Source organism: Schistocerca gregaria, chromosome 3 (assembly GCF_023897955.1).
Source record: "Schistocerca gregaria isolate iqSchGreg1 chromosome 3, iqSchGreg1.2, whole genome shotgun sequence".
NCBI lineage: Eukaryota > Metazoa > Arthropoda > Insecta > Orthoptera > Acrididae > Schistocerca > Schistocerca gregaria.
In genome coordinates this window covers 380862279-380880160 of record NC_064922.1, presented here as the reverse complement: position 1 = coordinate 380880160, position 17882 = coordinate 380862279, and the positions used below count along the sequence as shown (strand labels likewise).

Here is a 17882-nt window from a genome sequence, read left to right as displayed (position 1 = left end):
ATACATACAATACCAGGAACAAAAATCATCTGCATAAGGACTTAAAAGCACTTACTTTAGTTCAAAAAGGGGTCAACTACTCAGGAACACTCATCTTCAATAATTTGCCAGCAAATATAGAAAATTTAGTTACAAATAAATTTCAGTTTAAAAGGAGCCTGGAAGACTTACTAGTGGCCAACTCCTTCTACTCCATTGACGAATTTTTTAATAGAAACAAATGATGTGTTGTATATATTTATACTATTAGTGTTGTTATATCAGCTTTTTTTTTTTAAAAAAAAAAAAAGGTGATATGTTCCACATCCAGGAGGATCTCCTCAACACGGATGTATTGAACGAAAAACTAATCTAATCTAATCACGTCATGCGCTGTCTGTGTTATCTATGGTCTACGGTTCAAACGGAGTCCTTGGATTTCAGAGGTCAAAGAAAAACAGACAACAATAAAATGTAGCGCGTCCGCTTCTTTTGCGCACAGAAAAAGCAGATATTCTACATCAGACCCTCCGTTACTGAAATTGCTCTGGACGGAATTAGCAACGGTTAAGTTGTGCTGTCGGGCGTAGCGACTGCTAGCGGCGAAAATCGCGCGCCGTACGGTCATTAGGCACAGCGAGATGTATTCGAGACTGCGCGACTTACCCAACATGGTGGAAGACGTGCTGAAAGGCACGGTGCTCGCGAACCCGGACCTGTCGCTGCTGGAGGGGGAGCGCGTGGTGATGGTGCGCGACCAGGAGCAGCTGCGCGGGAAGGTGAAGGTGGTGTCCGGCGGCGGCACGGGCCGCGAGCCGTGGCCCGCGGGCTACGTGGGCGCCGGGCTGCTGGCCGCCGCCGTGCTGGGGGACGCCAACACGGCGCCGCCGCCGCGCCTCATCTTGCGCGCCCTGCGCCACCTCGCCTGCGGCCACTTCCAGGGCATCCTCGTGCTCGCGCGCAACATCACGGGCAACCGCCTCAACTTCGGCGCCGCCGTCGAGATGGCGCGCGCCCAAGACATCGAAGTCAGGATGGTGCTGGTCGGGGCGGTCGCCCGGCCGTCAGACAAGCGACGAGCGCTGCGCGACGTCGACGCCACCGCCGTCCTCTGCAAGATCGCGGGCGCCATGGCCGAGAGCGGCTTCTCGCTCGACGAAATCTTTCACCTGTGCCAGACTCTGGCTACTAACGACTTGACAACCGTCTCCACGAGCTTGACGGCGCCCTCCCTCGCGGGTTTCGTCACCGGCGACACTGACACGCACTACCGTTGCGCGAAGAAACGACACCCGAGTCTCTCGGCCAGTCCCGACGCCGTGCGGACGGCGCTGAATCCGTTCTTCGAAGACGCGTGGGAAGGTAACAGACGTATCGATACGGAGCACCAGGTCGTCGTCTTTATCGACAATGCGGGGAAGTCGCCCAAGCTGGAAGAGAATCTCGTCGTGTGGGAGACCGTCAGCTGCCTGCGCGAGAAGGGCTACGAAGTACCGAGGGCGTACTGCAGCGCTTTTATGACGTCCCCGGAAGACGCTACATTTTTCGTAACTTTACTTCGGATATCCTTCGCTTGCGTACTGAAGTACTTGGACGCACCCACGACTGCCGTGAGTTGGCCTCGCCACCTTCAGTATACTACTGCAGGTGCAGAAAGTGTGACGGTCGAGCTGCCGCTGACTGTGGAGCCCACTCTTTCTCAGGGTGACGAGGACGAGGACGTTCTTCCCGAACCGGAGTACGCTGTCACCGATAAGTTTGCTTCGTGTGTGCTGCAGGTGATTAAGTGCACTGTCAAGTCGCTGATCGACTGTGAAAAACAGTTGAATTTGTACGACGAGTTCGGAGGAGGGAGGGATTGCGGAACGAATGTGAGGAAAGTGTCGAAAGCGATCGAGCGGGCAGTTACGAACGGAGACCTCGACGGTCACAATTTGTTCACGTTATTTCGCGATATGAGCAAAATTGTGGAAGGTGCACGGGCGGGTGTCTCTGGCCTTTTGTATACTATATTCTTCGAGGCTGCTGCTAAGGTAAACCTCATTACATTTCCTGTACACTACGTTGTCTTGTTGTTATAGATGATATGTAGGTCCTGTTTGTCGGTATTTTGACGGTTAATTTGTAGTTCTTAGTGGCCTTGTGACGCTTCAACACAGTATTGTATAGTGTATATATAGGGACTAAAGTGACGAATGAAAATTTGTTACAAGGCTGGGATTCGAATCTGGGCCTTGTGCAGACCTACTTAATTTTTCCTATAGAGGCAACATTGTCGAAAGCTGGAAAAATTATTTTTCATTTTGAGAATGAACATGATTCCAGAGATGGTGAGCTGTTCATTGAGGCTGGCCGGTGTGGCCGAGCGGTTCTAGGCGCTACTGTCTGGAACTGCGCGACCGCTACGTGATGTCCTTAGGTTAGTTAGGTTTAACTAGTTCTAAGTTATAGGGAACTGATGACCTCAGCAGTTAAGTCCCATAGTGCTCAGAGTCATTTGAACCATTTTTTTGTTCATTGAGCAGCTGTATAATTGTCTCATTCTGTTTTAACTGATTATCGACCCGGATGCATAGGAATTTGATATGTGGTACTGCATCAATTTTCTGTTTCCAGAATGAGATTTTCACTCTGCAGCGGAGTGTGCGCTGATATGAAACTTCCTGGCAGATTAAAACTGTGTGCCCGACCGAGACTCGAACTCGGGACCTTTGCCTTTCGCGGGCAAGTGCTCTACCAACTGCGCTACCGAAGCACGACTCACGCCCGCTACTCACAGCTTTACTTATGCCAGTATCCGTCTCCTACCTTCCAAACTTTACAGAAGCTCTCCTGCGAGGTTCTGCAAGGTTTTAATCTGCCAGGAAGTTTCAATTTTCTGTTTGTTTATTTACATTTCAGGAACTTGGTTTTTTTTATTTACTGTCTGAAACTGAATAATATTAGATTTTGAAAACTGTTGTAAAGATATTGAACTTATAATCGATTTATGAATATACGTATATCTTATATAGTAACGATTATTACAGGAGAACTATTTATTGGAAACAAAACAAATCAAGTACCGTAAAATAAACGCTATAGCTGTAGTGGAGAGGAACAGTTAAAAAGACTGATAAATCAGCGAAATACTATGACCCCTCCAAAACATAACAAACAATATTTTGTTTCTCATACACAGCTAAGGTTAAAAAACAATTTTCCTGAAAACCAACAGAAATATGACAACGAATGACGCTATAAAGAAATGCAATCCCAAATACGTAACAAAAAGTGACATCCTAATTTTAGCCAGTTGCCGGTACCTGTACTTGTCAAAGCGGATGGCTAGTATTGCAGATTCCTCCTAGTTGTTCACAGAACCACTACCTGTACTTGTTTTGTAGAGTGAGCTATTAGTATTTTATATCGGTTATTTCCGAGAATCGGTGCACATCGGAGTTGCAGACTGATTTCGATATATATCAAACTGTTGACACTTGAGATGTAGACAGGAGATACGACAAAAGACAAACGTATTGAAAACAGCAAGATACTACTTCGTAATGTATTTGAACATAACGACGTACATCGAGAACTAGTCACTATATGGGCACAGTTTAACGTAACACTCGCGACTCTCCGTCAAGTTTCTGTTACGTACAACGATAGCTGCGCCCCAAACTACACTTTCTAATACCATGTCGGATGAGTGCGAATATTAAGTTGATACTGATTTGTAACATAGTTTTTTTTTACAATAGAGCGTATACGTAGTGCCATAAAAATAGATAGTAACTACAAAATGACTGTTTTCGTTCTTTAATTACGTGTAGATGCTAGAAAGATAGGAAATGGTGCATTACAGCACAATTTATTTACGATTCTCTTCTAACTTTCAGATATTTACCGAATCACATCGTTTCCCTTCAATAATAAAAAAAAATTCTTGTAAACACAGGAAGATTTGGCCTTATGCAGAAAGATGTACAGACGGATTTTTCGAGAGTCTACTACTTCAAACCGTGGACTACGTTTCATACCTCCCATAGTCTTTATGAAACTGAAGAATGACAAATGCGCTGTCATTTTTTAGCTATTCTCGATTTTTTTGCACTACGTATGCTCCCTACTGTATAAACTATGTTACAAATCAATACAAACGACAATACTGGATTCTTATTGCTTTCAATAGTGTCGCTCGCTGGCCGCTTGGTGCGCTGCTACCGCTGTGGGTAACAAAAAAAAAAAACAGACGGAGTGTCGCGACTGTTAATGTATACTGTTGTCGAGTCTCGAAGCGGGTATTGGGTAAATTTGGATATTGTTTTATACTTTGACATGTTTATACTTTGACAGCGGAACGTCGGCTGAGAGCAGTGAAATACTACACGATGAAGGTACATAGATTATTGAGACGCAACTTTTCGCTAAAAGTATGGCCCACCAACTGTCACAAACAGTTGGCAAGTGCTTTACCTGAAGGCATGCCCCAACACATGGGCTCCACGTGCAAGAAGTTTTGTGATAATTGGTACTCACCCAACGAACGGAAGGAGAACGACAACAAGGACCCATAAACTGCTGTGGATGGGAATTACAATGCAGCGAATGATATAAGAGCCCGTTGAGCCCTGAATGGGTTAGGTCAGGCATTGCCGTCGTGCCACTGCAATGGAATCATTAATGGCGGTGACATGTAATGACACGGCACGAAGTGAGGCCACTTGAGGTACCCCACAGGGCACTGGGAGCCGTTTACCATGCACACCTAATCGTGCCAGCAGTCAGTTATCTGAAAGGATGTGCCTTGCCGCCACTGTAAGCTCATGCGAGTCCACATTGTGGACAACATCGGCTGAAGAAGGCTCAGATAGAGTCAGCACCCTGGTGTGAACTTCAGTATCAGAAGCTAATTGGACTATCATTTCCCAAATAACCGAGTCTGCACAAGAGGTAGCATATTTGGGGCACTCAAAACAACACCTGTGCGAGAGGCCCTGCAAATTGGTGACACTCGGCGCGTATGATTGCCCAGGGCGTTTGTGGTATTGGATCAGCTGCATCCATGCTACCACCACTTGTGTTTGATGACCAAAATAGTCCAGAAGCATCTGACAAAGCTTGTCAAAGGGACGTTTCTTGGATTCAATGGAGGGCTTCAAATTTTGGACAGTTTTCTACAAGCCCACGCCACTGGATGACAAGAGGGGAACTTTATCAGCTGGGTTGATGATACACATTTCCTGGCATTCCAGCAAGAACCTTTGCATACTCATTGAAGCTGATGAATAGTGTCAGGGATAGAGAATAAAAGTTCCCAGTGGGTGCTTGCCCCCTCCTGTGGCAAAGCAAGGGTGCAAAGGAAGTTGGCATCAGTGCCTGCATCTGTACCTGTTGACGTTACCAATGCTGCTGCTGCTGCCACTGCTGCTGCTGCTGCTCATTCTGTATAGGCATGTTCATTCTGTAGGCACAGCTGTTCCCATCAGGATTGTAGGAACACCAGATCCATTGTGGCTCAAAGTTAACACTACAAAAAGGGAGAAAAGTATTGTGTCATTACTTGCTTCAGAATGTCCTTCATCACCATTCTGCACAAGCTTGATAGTGCTATTGCTCTATGCTGTTGGCATGGGTACATCAGTGGCTGATGGTTGCCCAATTACAACCGAGGAACAATAGAAATGAGACTGATATTGCAAATTTGTGTACGTTGAATTAGTGATAGTTGGTTTCAATGTGTGACCCATTTATGTCCACAGATTCATTTGTTTCAGTGCTCAGGCGATTTTGGTGTCTAGCTTTCTGTGGAGCTGTGGTAAAGTGTTCATTTTTTGGCACTGAGTTGCTCAGTTTTTATGCATGTAAAAGAAAGCAGCCTCAATTGTTTTGTGTCTACTCGGTAGGTGGTGATCACGTTTTTATAGACATAAATGGTGAGTCTCACAGAGGTCATTTAGTGTACGTCATTTACAGGAACCCATGATCAGTGCTACCCTGGGATTTTAATCCTATTGAAATATGTTTGGGTTCATTTGGGAAATGTGTTACACCTAGATTAACACCTTCTGTGTCTTTTACAGAGCTGAAAATAGCTCATTGTGCGAAATAAATTTGATAAATAATCTCTTTAGACTCTTGTCATGTGAATGTTGAATAGTGTTATCATAGTGACTGCACAGCTTCTTGAGGACTGGACTCATCCTTAATTACATTTAGTCCATCCCATATAAGTGTGATACAGTTTTGCCACACACCTCGTTAGAGGACAGTTGCTCTACCTGCTGCTGAACTGCATTGTTTGTTAAAAAAATTGTCTTCCTGCTATGTAGAGTAAGCAGATTGGTTTATTAATTATATTATACTGTATATGAATATATCATACGTCCTCCTGTGCCTATCACTGTGATTTAAAATGTAACCTTTAAAGAAATCAAACAATAGAAAATCCAGGATGGAATGTAACAATACCAGAGAAGGAAACTTGCTACTCACCATATAGCGGAGATTCTGAGTGGTGATAGGCACAACAAAAAGATTCACACAATTATAGCTTTCGGCCGTTCCCGTTCCGTTAACGCCTTTGTCAGATACACACACACACACACACACACACACACGCACACACACACACACACCTGCAGTATCAGATACTTGAAACTACACTGTGAGTGCACACACACACACACACACACACACACACACACACACACACACACACACACACACACACACACACACACACACACACACACACACACACACACACACACACACCTGCAGTCTCAGATAGCTGAAACTACACTGTGAGTGCACGATGAGAGTGGTGACTGGGTGGGGTTAAGGAGGAGGCTGGGGCTGGGAGGGGCAGGAGATAGTATGGTGGAAGTGGTTGACCGCGAAGTGGTGCAGTTTAGACGGAGGGCAGGAGAGAAGAGGAGGAGGGGGGGGAGGTAGTAGCAGAAAGGAGAGAAATAAAAAGAAATTAAAAGACTGGCTTTGGCTGTGAAATGACGGCTGTGTAGTGCTGGAATGGGAACAGGGAGGGGGCTGGATGGGTGAGGACAGTGACTAACGAAGGTTGAGGCCAGGATGGTTATGGGAATGTAGGATGTGTTGCAGGGAAAGTTCCCACCTGTGCAATTCAGAAAAGCTGGTTTTGGTGGGAAGGATCGATATGGCACAGGCTGTGAAGCAGTCATTGAGATGAGGGATATCATTTTTGGCAGCGTGTTCAGCAACAGGGTGGTCCACTTGTTTTTTGGCCACAGTTTGTCGGTGGTCGCTCATGCGGACAGACAGTCTGTTAGTTGTCATTCCTACATAGAATACAGCACAATGGTTGCAGCTTAGCTTGTAAATCACATGACTGGTTTCACAGGTAGCCCTGCCTTGATGGGATAGGTGATGTTAGTGACCAGACTGGAGTAGGTAGTGGTAGGAGGATGTATGGGACAGGTCTTGCATCTAGGTCTATTACAGGGGTATGAGCCATGAGGTAAGGTATTGGGAGCAGGGGTTGTGTAAGGATGGACGAGTATATTTTGTAGGTTCGGTGTATGGCAGAATACCACAGTAGGAAGGGTGGGAAATATAATGGGCAGGACATTTCTCATTTCAGAGCACGACAAGAGATAATCGAAACCCCTGGTGGAGAATGTAATTCAGTTGCTCCAGTCCCAGATGGTACTGAGTTATGAGGGGAATGCTCCTCTGTGGCCAGACTGTGGGACTTTGCGAGGTGGTGGGAGACTGGAAAGATAAGACAGGGGAGATTTGTTTTTGTACAAGGATGGGAGGATAATTACGGTCAGTGAAGGCTTCAGTGAGACCCTCGGTATATTTTGAGAGGGACTACTTGTCACTGAAGATGCGATGACCATGGGTGGCTAGGCTGTACTGAAGGGACTTCCTGGTATGGAATTGGTGGGAGCTGCCAAAGTGGAGGTATTGCTGGTGATTAGTAGGTTTGATATGGATGGAGGTACCGGTGTAGCCATGGCTGAGGTGAAGGTCAACATCTAGGAAGGTGGCTTGTTGGGTTGAGTAGGACCAGGTTAAGCAAATGGGGGAGAAGTTGTTGAGGTTCTGGAGGAATGTGAATAATGTGTCACCACCTTCAATCCAGATAGCAAAGATGTCATCAATGAATCTGAACCAGGTGAGGTGTTTAGGATTCTCGTAGCAACCACTGTGCTGCATTCTATATAGGCATGACAACCAACAGGCTGTCTGTCTGCATGAATGGGCACCGACGAACTGTGGCCAAGAAACAAGTGGACCACCCTGTTGCCGAACACGCTGCCAAACATGATACCCCTCATCTCAATGACTCCTTCACAGCCTGTGCCATATGGATCCTTCCCACCAACACCAGCTTTTCTGAATTGTGCAGTTAGGAACTTTCCATGCAATACATCCTACGTTCCCGTAACCCTCCTGGCCTCAACCTTCATTAGTCACTGTCCTTACACATCCAGCACCCTCCCTGTTCCCATTCCAGCACTACACAGCCGTCATTTCACCGCCACACCCAGTCTTTTAATTTCTTTTTATTTCTCTCCTTTCTGCTACGTATCCCCTCCCCCCTTTGCACCTTCTCTCCTGCCCTCCATCTAAACTGTAAGACTTCACTGTCCACCACTCCCACCATACTATCCCCTCTTTTTGTTGTGCCCATCGTGACACAGCATCTCTGCTGTATGATGAGTAGCAACTTTCCTTCTCTGGTATTGTTACCTTTAAAGTAAGTGTGATAACTCATCTAATGTCGTAATTGTTTTGTTCAATGTACTGAGTAACAGAATAGTTAACCAATAAAATTAAAAATTAATTTATGGAAGGGGAAGTATGAAAGGAGATTATGAAGAAATATATAAAGAGGAATAAAGATTAATTTAAAGTGCACAATGCAATTAAATTTACTTTCATATTTTCAGTTGACATTTTTTCTTCCCCCCCATCACCCATGTGTGCTTACTCATCTGCATCTCAAGTCATCATTTGATCCAGGCATTCCGTGATGTCGAAACACAAGAAGCCATAAGTGAACACTTGTGGCTGCAAGCTCTGGTGCTTGGAACTGAGGGATTGTTTCGTTGCACAAGCAGTCCAACTGCAAATGGCACTATGATTGACGCCTTATCAGCTGCAGTGAAAGAGTGGCGGCAGCAGCTGATTCTAGATGAAAAGTCCCCTTCTGACTGGGTCACAAGGCTAGCTGCAGTGGTGAAGGCTGCAGAAAGTGCCGCATTGCGTACAGCGGAATTACGACCTGATACTGGCATTTCAGTTATTCCCGATCCTGGTGCATACACTGTTGGTGTGTGGCTCAGGACTTCCTATGAAGTTAGTCAAATGCTTTTCTGATGAAGAGTGTATACCTGTATTTATTGTATGAATAAATGATCAAATAAACTTTAATAAAAAAGGAAATGTTTCTTTTATGCTCTGCAACTGTATTTTGGCTTCTTATGCAATTATCAGGTGGAAGCTGAATGCTGCAACCACAGATAAAATGATGTTTTACCTACCCGGATACTAGTGGTACAGATACAGAGCCATTATTACAAAGAAAAACATTACATAAAAAAATACAAAGCAAATATTTACGTTTTAAACAGGAGTAAAGAAGTTGATTTTACTATTGCAATCCACTTCTCTCACATATGCAAAACTGAAAATGTAGTTTAACAGTGGGGAAATTGTTCCTGCCCATACAAAATTAAGGTAACATTCTGTGTCATTGTTTATTGCTTTCAAGTATTTCCAGTAGTGTCATCTCACATCTGTAATCTTTTCCTGACAATGTGTAGAACATCACAGTGTTCACCATATAGAAGGTTTTCTATTAAAAGATATTCTGCACAGGTTGAATCTGTTTTTTCTAGTATTCAGCATCTTTCCTGTTCTGATAAAGTAGTGCTGCAGCTCTGTGTGATTGATCGATATATGCTTTTCTACAGTACTTGTACGTGACCTTACATACACCACTTTGATCATGTCTTTGCTGTTAAAGAATACTGTAGAAAAGTCAGTGTAGAATGTAAATTCTTTAGGATCAAAGGAGATGACTCACCAGAAAGCAGAAGTCTTGAATTGTCAATAGGCACCCACAAAACCAAGAAAACTTGCTACCTTTCAGATTTTATCTTTTGATGAGCTAAAGTATGATGAGCTGAAGTGTGGTAACTTATGCTTTTTGGTGAGTGATTTCCCTTAATCCTGAAGTATTTGTTATTTATTAATATCTTAGCTATATTGTCGTAATGGGTAATACACTGCTCTATAATTGAGTTTTTGACTTTTGTTTTGTAAGCTATTTTAAATTATACTATGTTATAGCAGACAATACGGTGAATTATCTGACATATGTAAGTAATTTTTCACGTTTATAGCTGCCAAATCAGTCACCAACTTGAGTGTATCTTGATTAAAAAGTAACACGATAACAGTACTTCAAACCACGGTTTCACCAACACAAGAGGTCTCAAGAATATCTGTCCTACTTTATCAAATGTAAGAAAACACACAACTCAGGTACGGTTTGTGTGTTTTTTTTTTATGACTGTCACAGCAACTGCACAAAATGTTGACTCAGAACTATTAAGTGTTTCGAAACGGACATTACTGCCTGTTGAATTTCATACAAGCTTATCACAACATAGGTCTGATTATATGGCATCTCATGTCTTTTGAATTGTCAGGGTTTCCTTGTAATGCTATTGTTTCAACTTTCCCAACAAATAAACGTTAATAGGTGTTAAGACTAATGAGCATGAAGCCCATTTTGTATTCCTGAACAACTGACCCAATGACTAATGTCTTATCAAGAGAATTTGTAATTATCTGTCCAGAATAAGTGATACATCAATCATGTTTTTACTGCGGGGATTGCCTTATGTCCAGTGGGATGTCTTACAATAATTACGGCAGGTATTGTAGATACTTGTGGTTTAGTAGAGACTCGGCAACAAAATAGAGACCTATGACACAATTCTTGAATATTCTATATCATATCATGATAGACCATAGTAACTGTTTATCCACTTCTTTCAGCCAGAGTGGATTTTCAACCGACCAGTAGTGCATATTGTGAAGATTGATTTGACCATGGTCTGTAAAAGTTACTTCTTTCATTAACAAACTCTTGCATAGAAATATTGCATCACTTGCAATTTTTGTAGATACTATTTGTAGAACTGTAACAGATTTTTAAAATTATATGCCATGAAGCTACTGCTGGAGCAAAATGTGGAAAGGATAAAATGTGTTCGAATATAGTATCTGTCTGATCCCACTCGCACATTTCAGGTGCCTCATAATTATATCTAGACTGTGTGTTACAGCTGCTAAAATGTGAATTGTATTTCTCTCATCAGTTGCTGTTGTTTTTTATTGTCATATTTTGTTCTTCACATTTGTAGATTCTTGATATTTTTATTGTCTTTACAAAAACAAATCTAGGTCTGACGGAATCAGGATACCTTCCAGTGTACAGCCATTTGCTAACATGCAATGTTCCAGTGTTACTGAGTGGCAATGTTAAGTTAGCTTGTGAGAAACAATTCCCTGTTGTTGATTTGCTCACCTGATTATTTCTTCACAATCACCAATATCTCACCATCGGGCTTCATTTCTCAAAGTGCTGCGGTTATCACTGGCAGTCAAGAGTACAATCCAGTATCCAAATTCACCAAATAAAAATGAAAATTCTGAGAAGTAACATGACAAGCACCCTCCATCTATAATGACTGTTCATAAAAAAATTCTTGTTACTTGGAACACCACATATATGTTGGTATGGACAATGTCAGTTCCAGGTAACAGAATCAAATTTAATTTGACAGATAACAATTTCTTCCTTCTTCCTATGACATCATTGTGATTATGATGGCCATTGTTCTTGCATGACATACACCATATCTACAAGGCAGGAGCTGACTACACAGAATAAACCTCCCAAACAGCTGGTATCACAAAATATTTCCAGATTGCTTTCATCATCCTGGCTTGCAGATACACTGCTTCGGTAGATGGCATGCAACATCTTCATCTTCACTTCATCTTCATCAAGTGATATGTTATGATACAAATTCCTTCCATTAGACAAATGATGTCATCTTTCTTGTAAAGACAAAAACAATTAACTTTTGCAATTGAGATCTATTTCTAACCTCCTTAAATAAAAATGATTGGCAACTTGTGTGTAATACATTTGTTCATTCATTATACTTCACATGGCTATCGGTGCATCATGTTTACAACAAATTTACTTATTTATATCTATAATATGAGGATTTTTCACAAAGAATTCTGAACCACTAATCATAATTATGAACTTGAATAATGTCAGTTTGATCAAGGTTAAATCACAAAGTGATCATTCAATACAAATATGAATTCTCATAGTAGTTTATACTTATGATGAATTCTGATCATCAATCAGTTTTACATTATCTTTATTTCTTTGTGTGTGTTAACTAGCTACAAGGGGACTGGTAAAATATACACATCTCTTTGTTTTTTCATCTATTGTATTGTCCGCCCCCAGTAGCTGAGTGGTCAGTGCGACAGAATGTCAATCCTAAGGACCCAGTTTCAATTCCTGCCTGGGTTGGAGATTTTCTCCGCTCAAGGATAGGGTGTTGTGTTGTTCTAATCATCATAATTTCATCCCCATCGACACGCAATTCGCCAAAGTGGCGTCAAATCGAAAGACTTGCACCCGGTGAACGGTCTACCCAACGGGATGCCCTAGTCACCTGACATTTACATTTTTATCTATTGTATTAGACTGGTTTCCACACCAGAGACTTGGGAAATGCGTTAAAGCATGTACAGGTAAGTAACACTTTTAATAATTATGGGACTTCCTCCAAACCAGATAAGTCGTGTTTTGAACAGTTAACAACCTTTTGTTTGTTGGGCATTCAATAATTAATTGCTTATTGCTCCAAGCATGAAGACTAGAGAACAAAATTTAGAGACTTCTGTCTTTAATATTCGGTCATTAACTTAGTGTATGGGAGTAGATTAATGAACTTAGGTAAGTCCATTTATTTGCTGCTTTGGAGGACATCTCAAAACCATTGGTATCCTCCTCCTGCAGTAACCATCAAAACAGCTCTTTCTGCAGAAAGATACTCCATGAACAATCAGTTAGCTTTCTGAAGTGATAGTGTCCCTCAAAAAGAAACAAGCCAGAGGCATAATTACAGAAACAAGTACCTGTATGTTAGAAGTATTTACGCTGGCTGTTGAGACACTTGTCCCACTGTGACACTAGGCGGTGAATGGCTGTCTCATAAAATTCCTGGGATGTGATGTTAACCAGTTCCACATGTACAGCTGGACATCGTCATCCGAGATGAATCGTTTGCCCCTCAGAACCTTTTTAAGGGGACCAAAAATGGCGTAATCACAGGGAGAAAGGTCCAGACTGTACGGAGGGTGGTTAAGAACATCCCATTTGAATTTCTGCTTGAGTGCCATGACTGTGTTGGCGATATGAGGCTTTGCATTGTCGTGGAGCAGAATAACACCACGTGTGAGATTGCCTGGTTGTTTCGATTTGATCGCTTGGTGAAGGGTGGTCAAGGTATGCGAGTAATGATGGGCATTCACTGTTGTCTCATGCTGCAGGAAGTGAATGAGAAGGGAGCCATCTTTGTCAAAAAAGAACGTCAGCATAGGGGAAAACGATTCACCTCGGATGATGACATCCAGCTGTACATGTGGAACTGGTTAACATCAGCCAGTCGCCATCTTGTGTCACAGAGGGACGTGTCTCAACAGCCAGAGTCAATACTTCTAACATATAGGTTCTCTTTTCTGTGATGATGCCTCCAGCTCATTTCTTTTTGAACCCCTCTTATACATGTAACCCTATGTCATGAGTTACACACAAGTACAACTTTGTGTATTAAGTAGATATTTTACTGTATGGAACTTACATAGCTTTTGAAGCCTGGTAAACCATGTGTTTTGCTAATGTTCTCAGCAAAAGCCTGCACACTATCACTTGTAATATCTTTCTTTCTTTAAGCTGTAAGGTACGCTACAGACATATATATTGTAAAAGTCTTGAATAACTTTACAACCAAGTTACCTGATTGGTACTACATCAAAGCAAAGACTGGCTGGCTTCAAGCACACAAGTAAATACATGAATCACAGTTAACTTACATGTTTGCTTACATTTGGCACAAGATGACAGATGTTTTTTGTACCTCATCTCCTGACAGCAGAACAGTGGTTTGTTGTTCTGTTATCTTGTGACTACTTGGTCAAGTTCCACACATTAGGTTGTTGAAGTTTTTTTTGAAGACTGGTTCCAATGCCCCCCCCCCCCCCCCCCCCCACCCCTCCAAAAAAAAGCTTCACTTTAAAAAAAATGGTGTCATCATTCAGCAGCTATAAACATTAAAAATCCCTTGTATGTGTCAGAGAATTAGACAATTCACCACATTGCCTGCTATAACTTAGCAAAGACCACATTTCGGTGAATTTACTCTTAGAGTGAAGAGATTGGCAGTTGACCTTCCCCATAAATAAATTGCACATGGATATATGGAAAGACGTGTTATACTTCTAAACAAGCCAAATGTTCAGCACAAACCCAAGTCTACAGCTGAGAAATTCAAACCAAACACACCTTAAATTAAGGAAGGCCAGAGGGGTTAAGGGAACGTAGTATACATTGTAAGGAGGGTTCCCTCCTGTGCAATTCAGAAAAACTGTTATTGGTAGGAAGGATCCGGAGGGTGCCGGCTGTGCAGCAGTTATTGAAATGAAGTGTGTTGTGTTAGGCAGCATGCTCAGTAACTGGGTGGTCCATCTGTCTCTTGGCCAATGTTTGTTGGTGGCCATCCATACAGACAGAGAGCTTGTTGCTTGTTATGCACAAATAGGAAGCAACACAGTGGTTGCAGCTTAGTTTGTTGATCACATGACTACATTCATAGGTAGGCATGCCTGTGATAGGACAGGAGATGCCTGTGACTGGGCCGGAGTAGGTAGTGGTGGGACGAAGTACGGGGCAGGTCTTTCATCTAGGTCTGTTGCAGGCATATGGTTCATGGGACAAAAGGTTGGGAGCAGGAGTGGACTGGGGGTGGACAAGGATATTGCATAGGCCAGGTGGGTGCAGAATACCACTGTGGGATGGTTAGAAGGGACAGTGAGTAGGAAATTCCTCAAGACATGATGTGAAGTAGTCCAAACCTTGACGTTGCTCAAGTCCTGGATGGTACTGAGTCATGAGGGAAGTGCTCCTTTGTTGCCAGACAGTGGCTGTGTATGAGGGGTATGTGACAGGAGAGTCAAAGCAAGGGAGATCTGTTTGGTTGGCAGGGTAGTTTTGGTCTGTTGCTGTCTCAGGAAAACCATGGTATATTTGGACGGGGACTGCTTGTCACTACAGATGTGATGGCCACAGGTGGCTAGACTGTATAAAAGGGACATGTTGTTATGGAATGGATGGCAGCTGTTGAAGTGGAGGTATTGTTAGTGGTTGGTAGATTTGATACAGACATAGGTATGCAGGAAGGTCCTCCAACCTCACTTACAACCGTTTGCTCGTGGCTCATACTCCTGCAGTAGACCTGGATGAAAGACCTGACCCGTGTATCCTCCCACCACCACCTACTCCAGTCCGGTCACAAGCATCACCTTTCCCATCAAACACAGTGCTACCTGAAAAGCAGTCGTGAACTACAAGCTAAGCTGCAACCACTGTGCTGCTTTCTCCATGGGCATGACAACTGACAAGCTGTCTGTCTGCACGAATGGTCATCGACAACCTGTGGCCAAGGGACAGCTGCACCACCCAGTTGCTGAACATGCTGCCCAACACAATGTTCTTCATTTCACTGACTACTGCCATCTGGACCCTTCCGACCAACACCAGATTTTCTGAATTGCACAGGTGGGAGCTCTCGCTGCTGTGGAGTGCTCTATGCACCTGTAACTCCTCTGCCCTGAGCCTTCACTAGGCCTTGTCCTTCATCTACTTGTCCCCTTACTTGCTCCCACTCCAGCACTACACAGCTTTCTATTACAGCAACACAGGCACTAGTCTTTTCCCCCTCCTCAATTTCTCACCTTTTCCACTCCCTCTCCCCTCCCCATCATGGCCCTGTCCCCCCTGAAACCACCTGACTGCACATACCCTACCTCTCCCATGATGTTCCTACACACCCCCATGAGCAGCACATCATCTTCTCCCATCCCTACACTGGTATTTCTCCCTCTTCCCACCTCCTCTTTATCCCCACCACATATATACATATCTGCAGATCATACTGAATTGCCTGGCAGAGGGTTCATCAAACCACCTTCTCAAAAATTCTCTATTTTCCACTCTCGAACAGTGCAGGGAAAAAACGAACACCTCTTTCTTTCCATATGAGCTCTGATTTCCCTTGTTTTATTATGATGATCATTTCTTTCTACGTAGGTTGGTGTCAACGAAATATTTTTGCATTTGGAGCAGGAAGTTGGTGATTGAAATTTCATGAGGAGATTCCACTGCAAGAAAAAATGCCTTTATTTTAATGGAGCCCATCCAAAATCATGTAACATGTCCGTGATGATCTCTCCCCTGTCTTGCAATAATACAAAACATGCTGCTCTTCATTGAACCTTCTCGATGTACTCCATTAATCATATCTGGTAAGGATCCCACATCGTGCAGCACTACTGTGAAAGAGAACGGAGAAGCATAGTGTAGGCAGTCTATTTAGTAGATCTGTTACATTTTCTAAGTGTTCTGGCAATAAAACAGAGTCTTTGTTTTGCCTTCCCCACAAAATTTTTTGTATGTTCTTCCCAATTTAAATTGTTCATAATTGTAATTCCTATGTATTTAGTTGAATTTACGGCCTTTACATTAGATTGATTCAATGTGTAACCATAGTTTAATGGATTCCTTTTAGCACTCATGTGGATTACCTCAGACTTTTCATTATTTAGGGTCAATTGCCAATTTTGTCACCATTCAGATATCTTTTTTAAATTGTTTTGCAATTTGTTTTACTCTTCCGATAAGTTTACTAGATGATAAATGACAGCATCATCTGCAAATAACCTAAGACAGCTGCTCAGATTGTCTCCTAAATCATTTATATAGACAAGCAACAGCAGGGGGCCTATAACACTGCCTTGGGGAACGCCAGAAATAATTTCAGTTTTACTCAATGGCTTTCCATCAGTTACTATGAACGCATTATTGTGGCCAAGATAGACATGAAGCCCACACCTACTACAGTACTACAAGTGTATATGCCAACTAGCTCTGCAGATGATGAAGAATTTGATGAAATGTATGATGAGATAAAAGAAATTATTCAGGTAATGAAGGGAGATGAAAATTTAAGTCATGGGTGACTGGAATTCACCAGTAGGAAAAGGAAGAGAAGGAAACATAGTAGGTGAATATGGATTAGGGCCAAGAAATGAAAGAGGAAGCCACCTGGTAGAATTTTGCACAGAGTATAACTTAATCATAGCTAACACTTGGTTAAAAATCATAAAAGGATGTTGTATACATGGAAGAAGCCTGGAGATACTGTCAGATTTCAGATAGATTATATAATGGTAAAAACAAAGATTCCAAGACTTACCAAGCGGGAAAGCGCCGGTAGACAGTCACAATAAAATAACACACAAACACACACATAAAATTTCGAGCTTTCACAACCGGCAGTTGCTTCTTCAGGAAAGAGGGAAGGAGAAGGAAAGATGAAAGGATGTGGGTTTTAAGGGAGAGGGTAAGGAGTCTTCCAATCCCGGGAGCGGAAAGACTTACCTTATGGGGAAAAAAGGATAGGTATATACTCGCACACACCACACACACACACACACACACACACACACACACACACACACACACACACAAATCCATACATATACAGACACGA

General features: G+C 42.8%; 3 protein-coding genes across 5 annotated transcripts in view; all 3 read left to right on the top strand.

Moving 5' to 3' along the window:
- The window catches only part of LOC126355007 (folliculin), a 149329-nt gene that overhangs the window by 30273 nt on the left and 101174 nt on the right, over window positions 1–17882 (top strand). The window contains exon 1 of one of the 3 annotated variants that reach the window (XM_050005139.1): window positions 16555–16635. The exons of the other annotated variants lie outside the window; for them this stretch is intronic. The gene's annotated coding sequence lies outside the window, so the exon portion shown is untranslated. Of the gene's footprint in view, window positions 1–16554; window positions 16636–17882 lie in introns of those variants that run through there. 3 annotated transcript variants of the gene reach the window in all.
- Window positions 651–1765, top strand: LOC126355379 (triokinase/FMN cyclase-like). The gene is made up of 2 exons (XM_050005673.1): window positions 651–1683; window positions 1758–1765. The coding sequence occupies exons 1-2, from the start codon at window positions 651–653 to the stop codon at window positions 1763–1765; spliced, it is 1041 nt and encodes a 346-aa protein (XP_049861630.1).
- Window positions 1846–9462, top strand: LOC126355008 (uncharacterized). Its single transcript, XM_050005142.1, has 2 exons — window positions 1846–2012; window positions 8974–9462. Exons 1-2 carry the CDS (start codon window positions 1935–1937, stop codon window positions 9328–9330), a joined length of 435 nt encoding a protein of 144 aa, XP_049861099.1. The 5' UTR covers window positions 1846–1934; the 3' UTR covers window positions 9331–9462.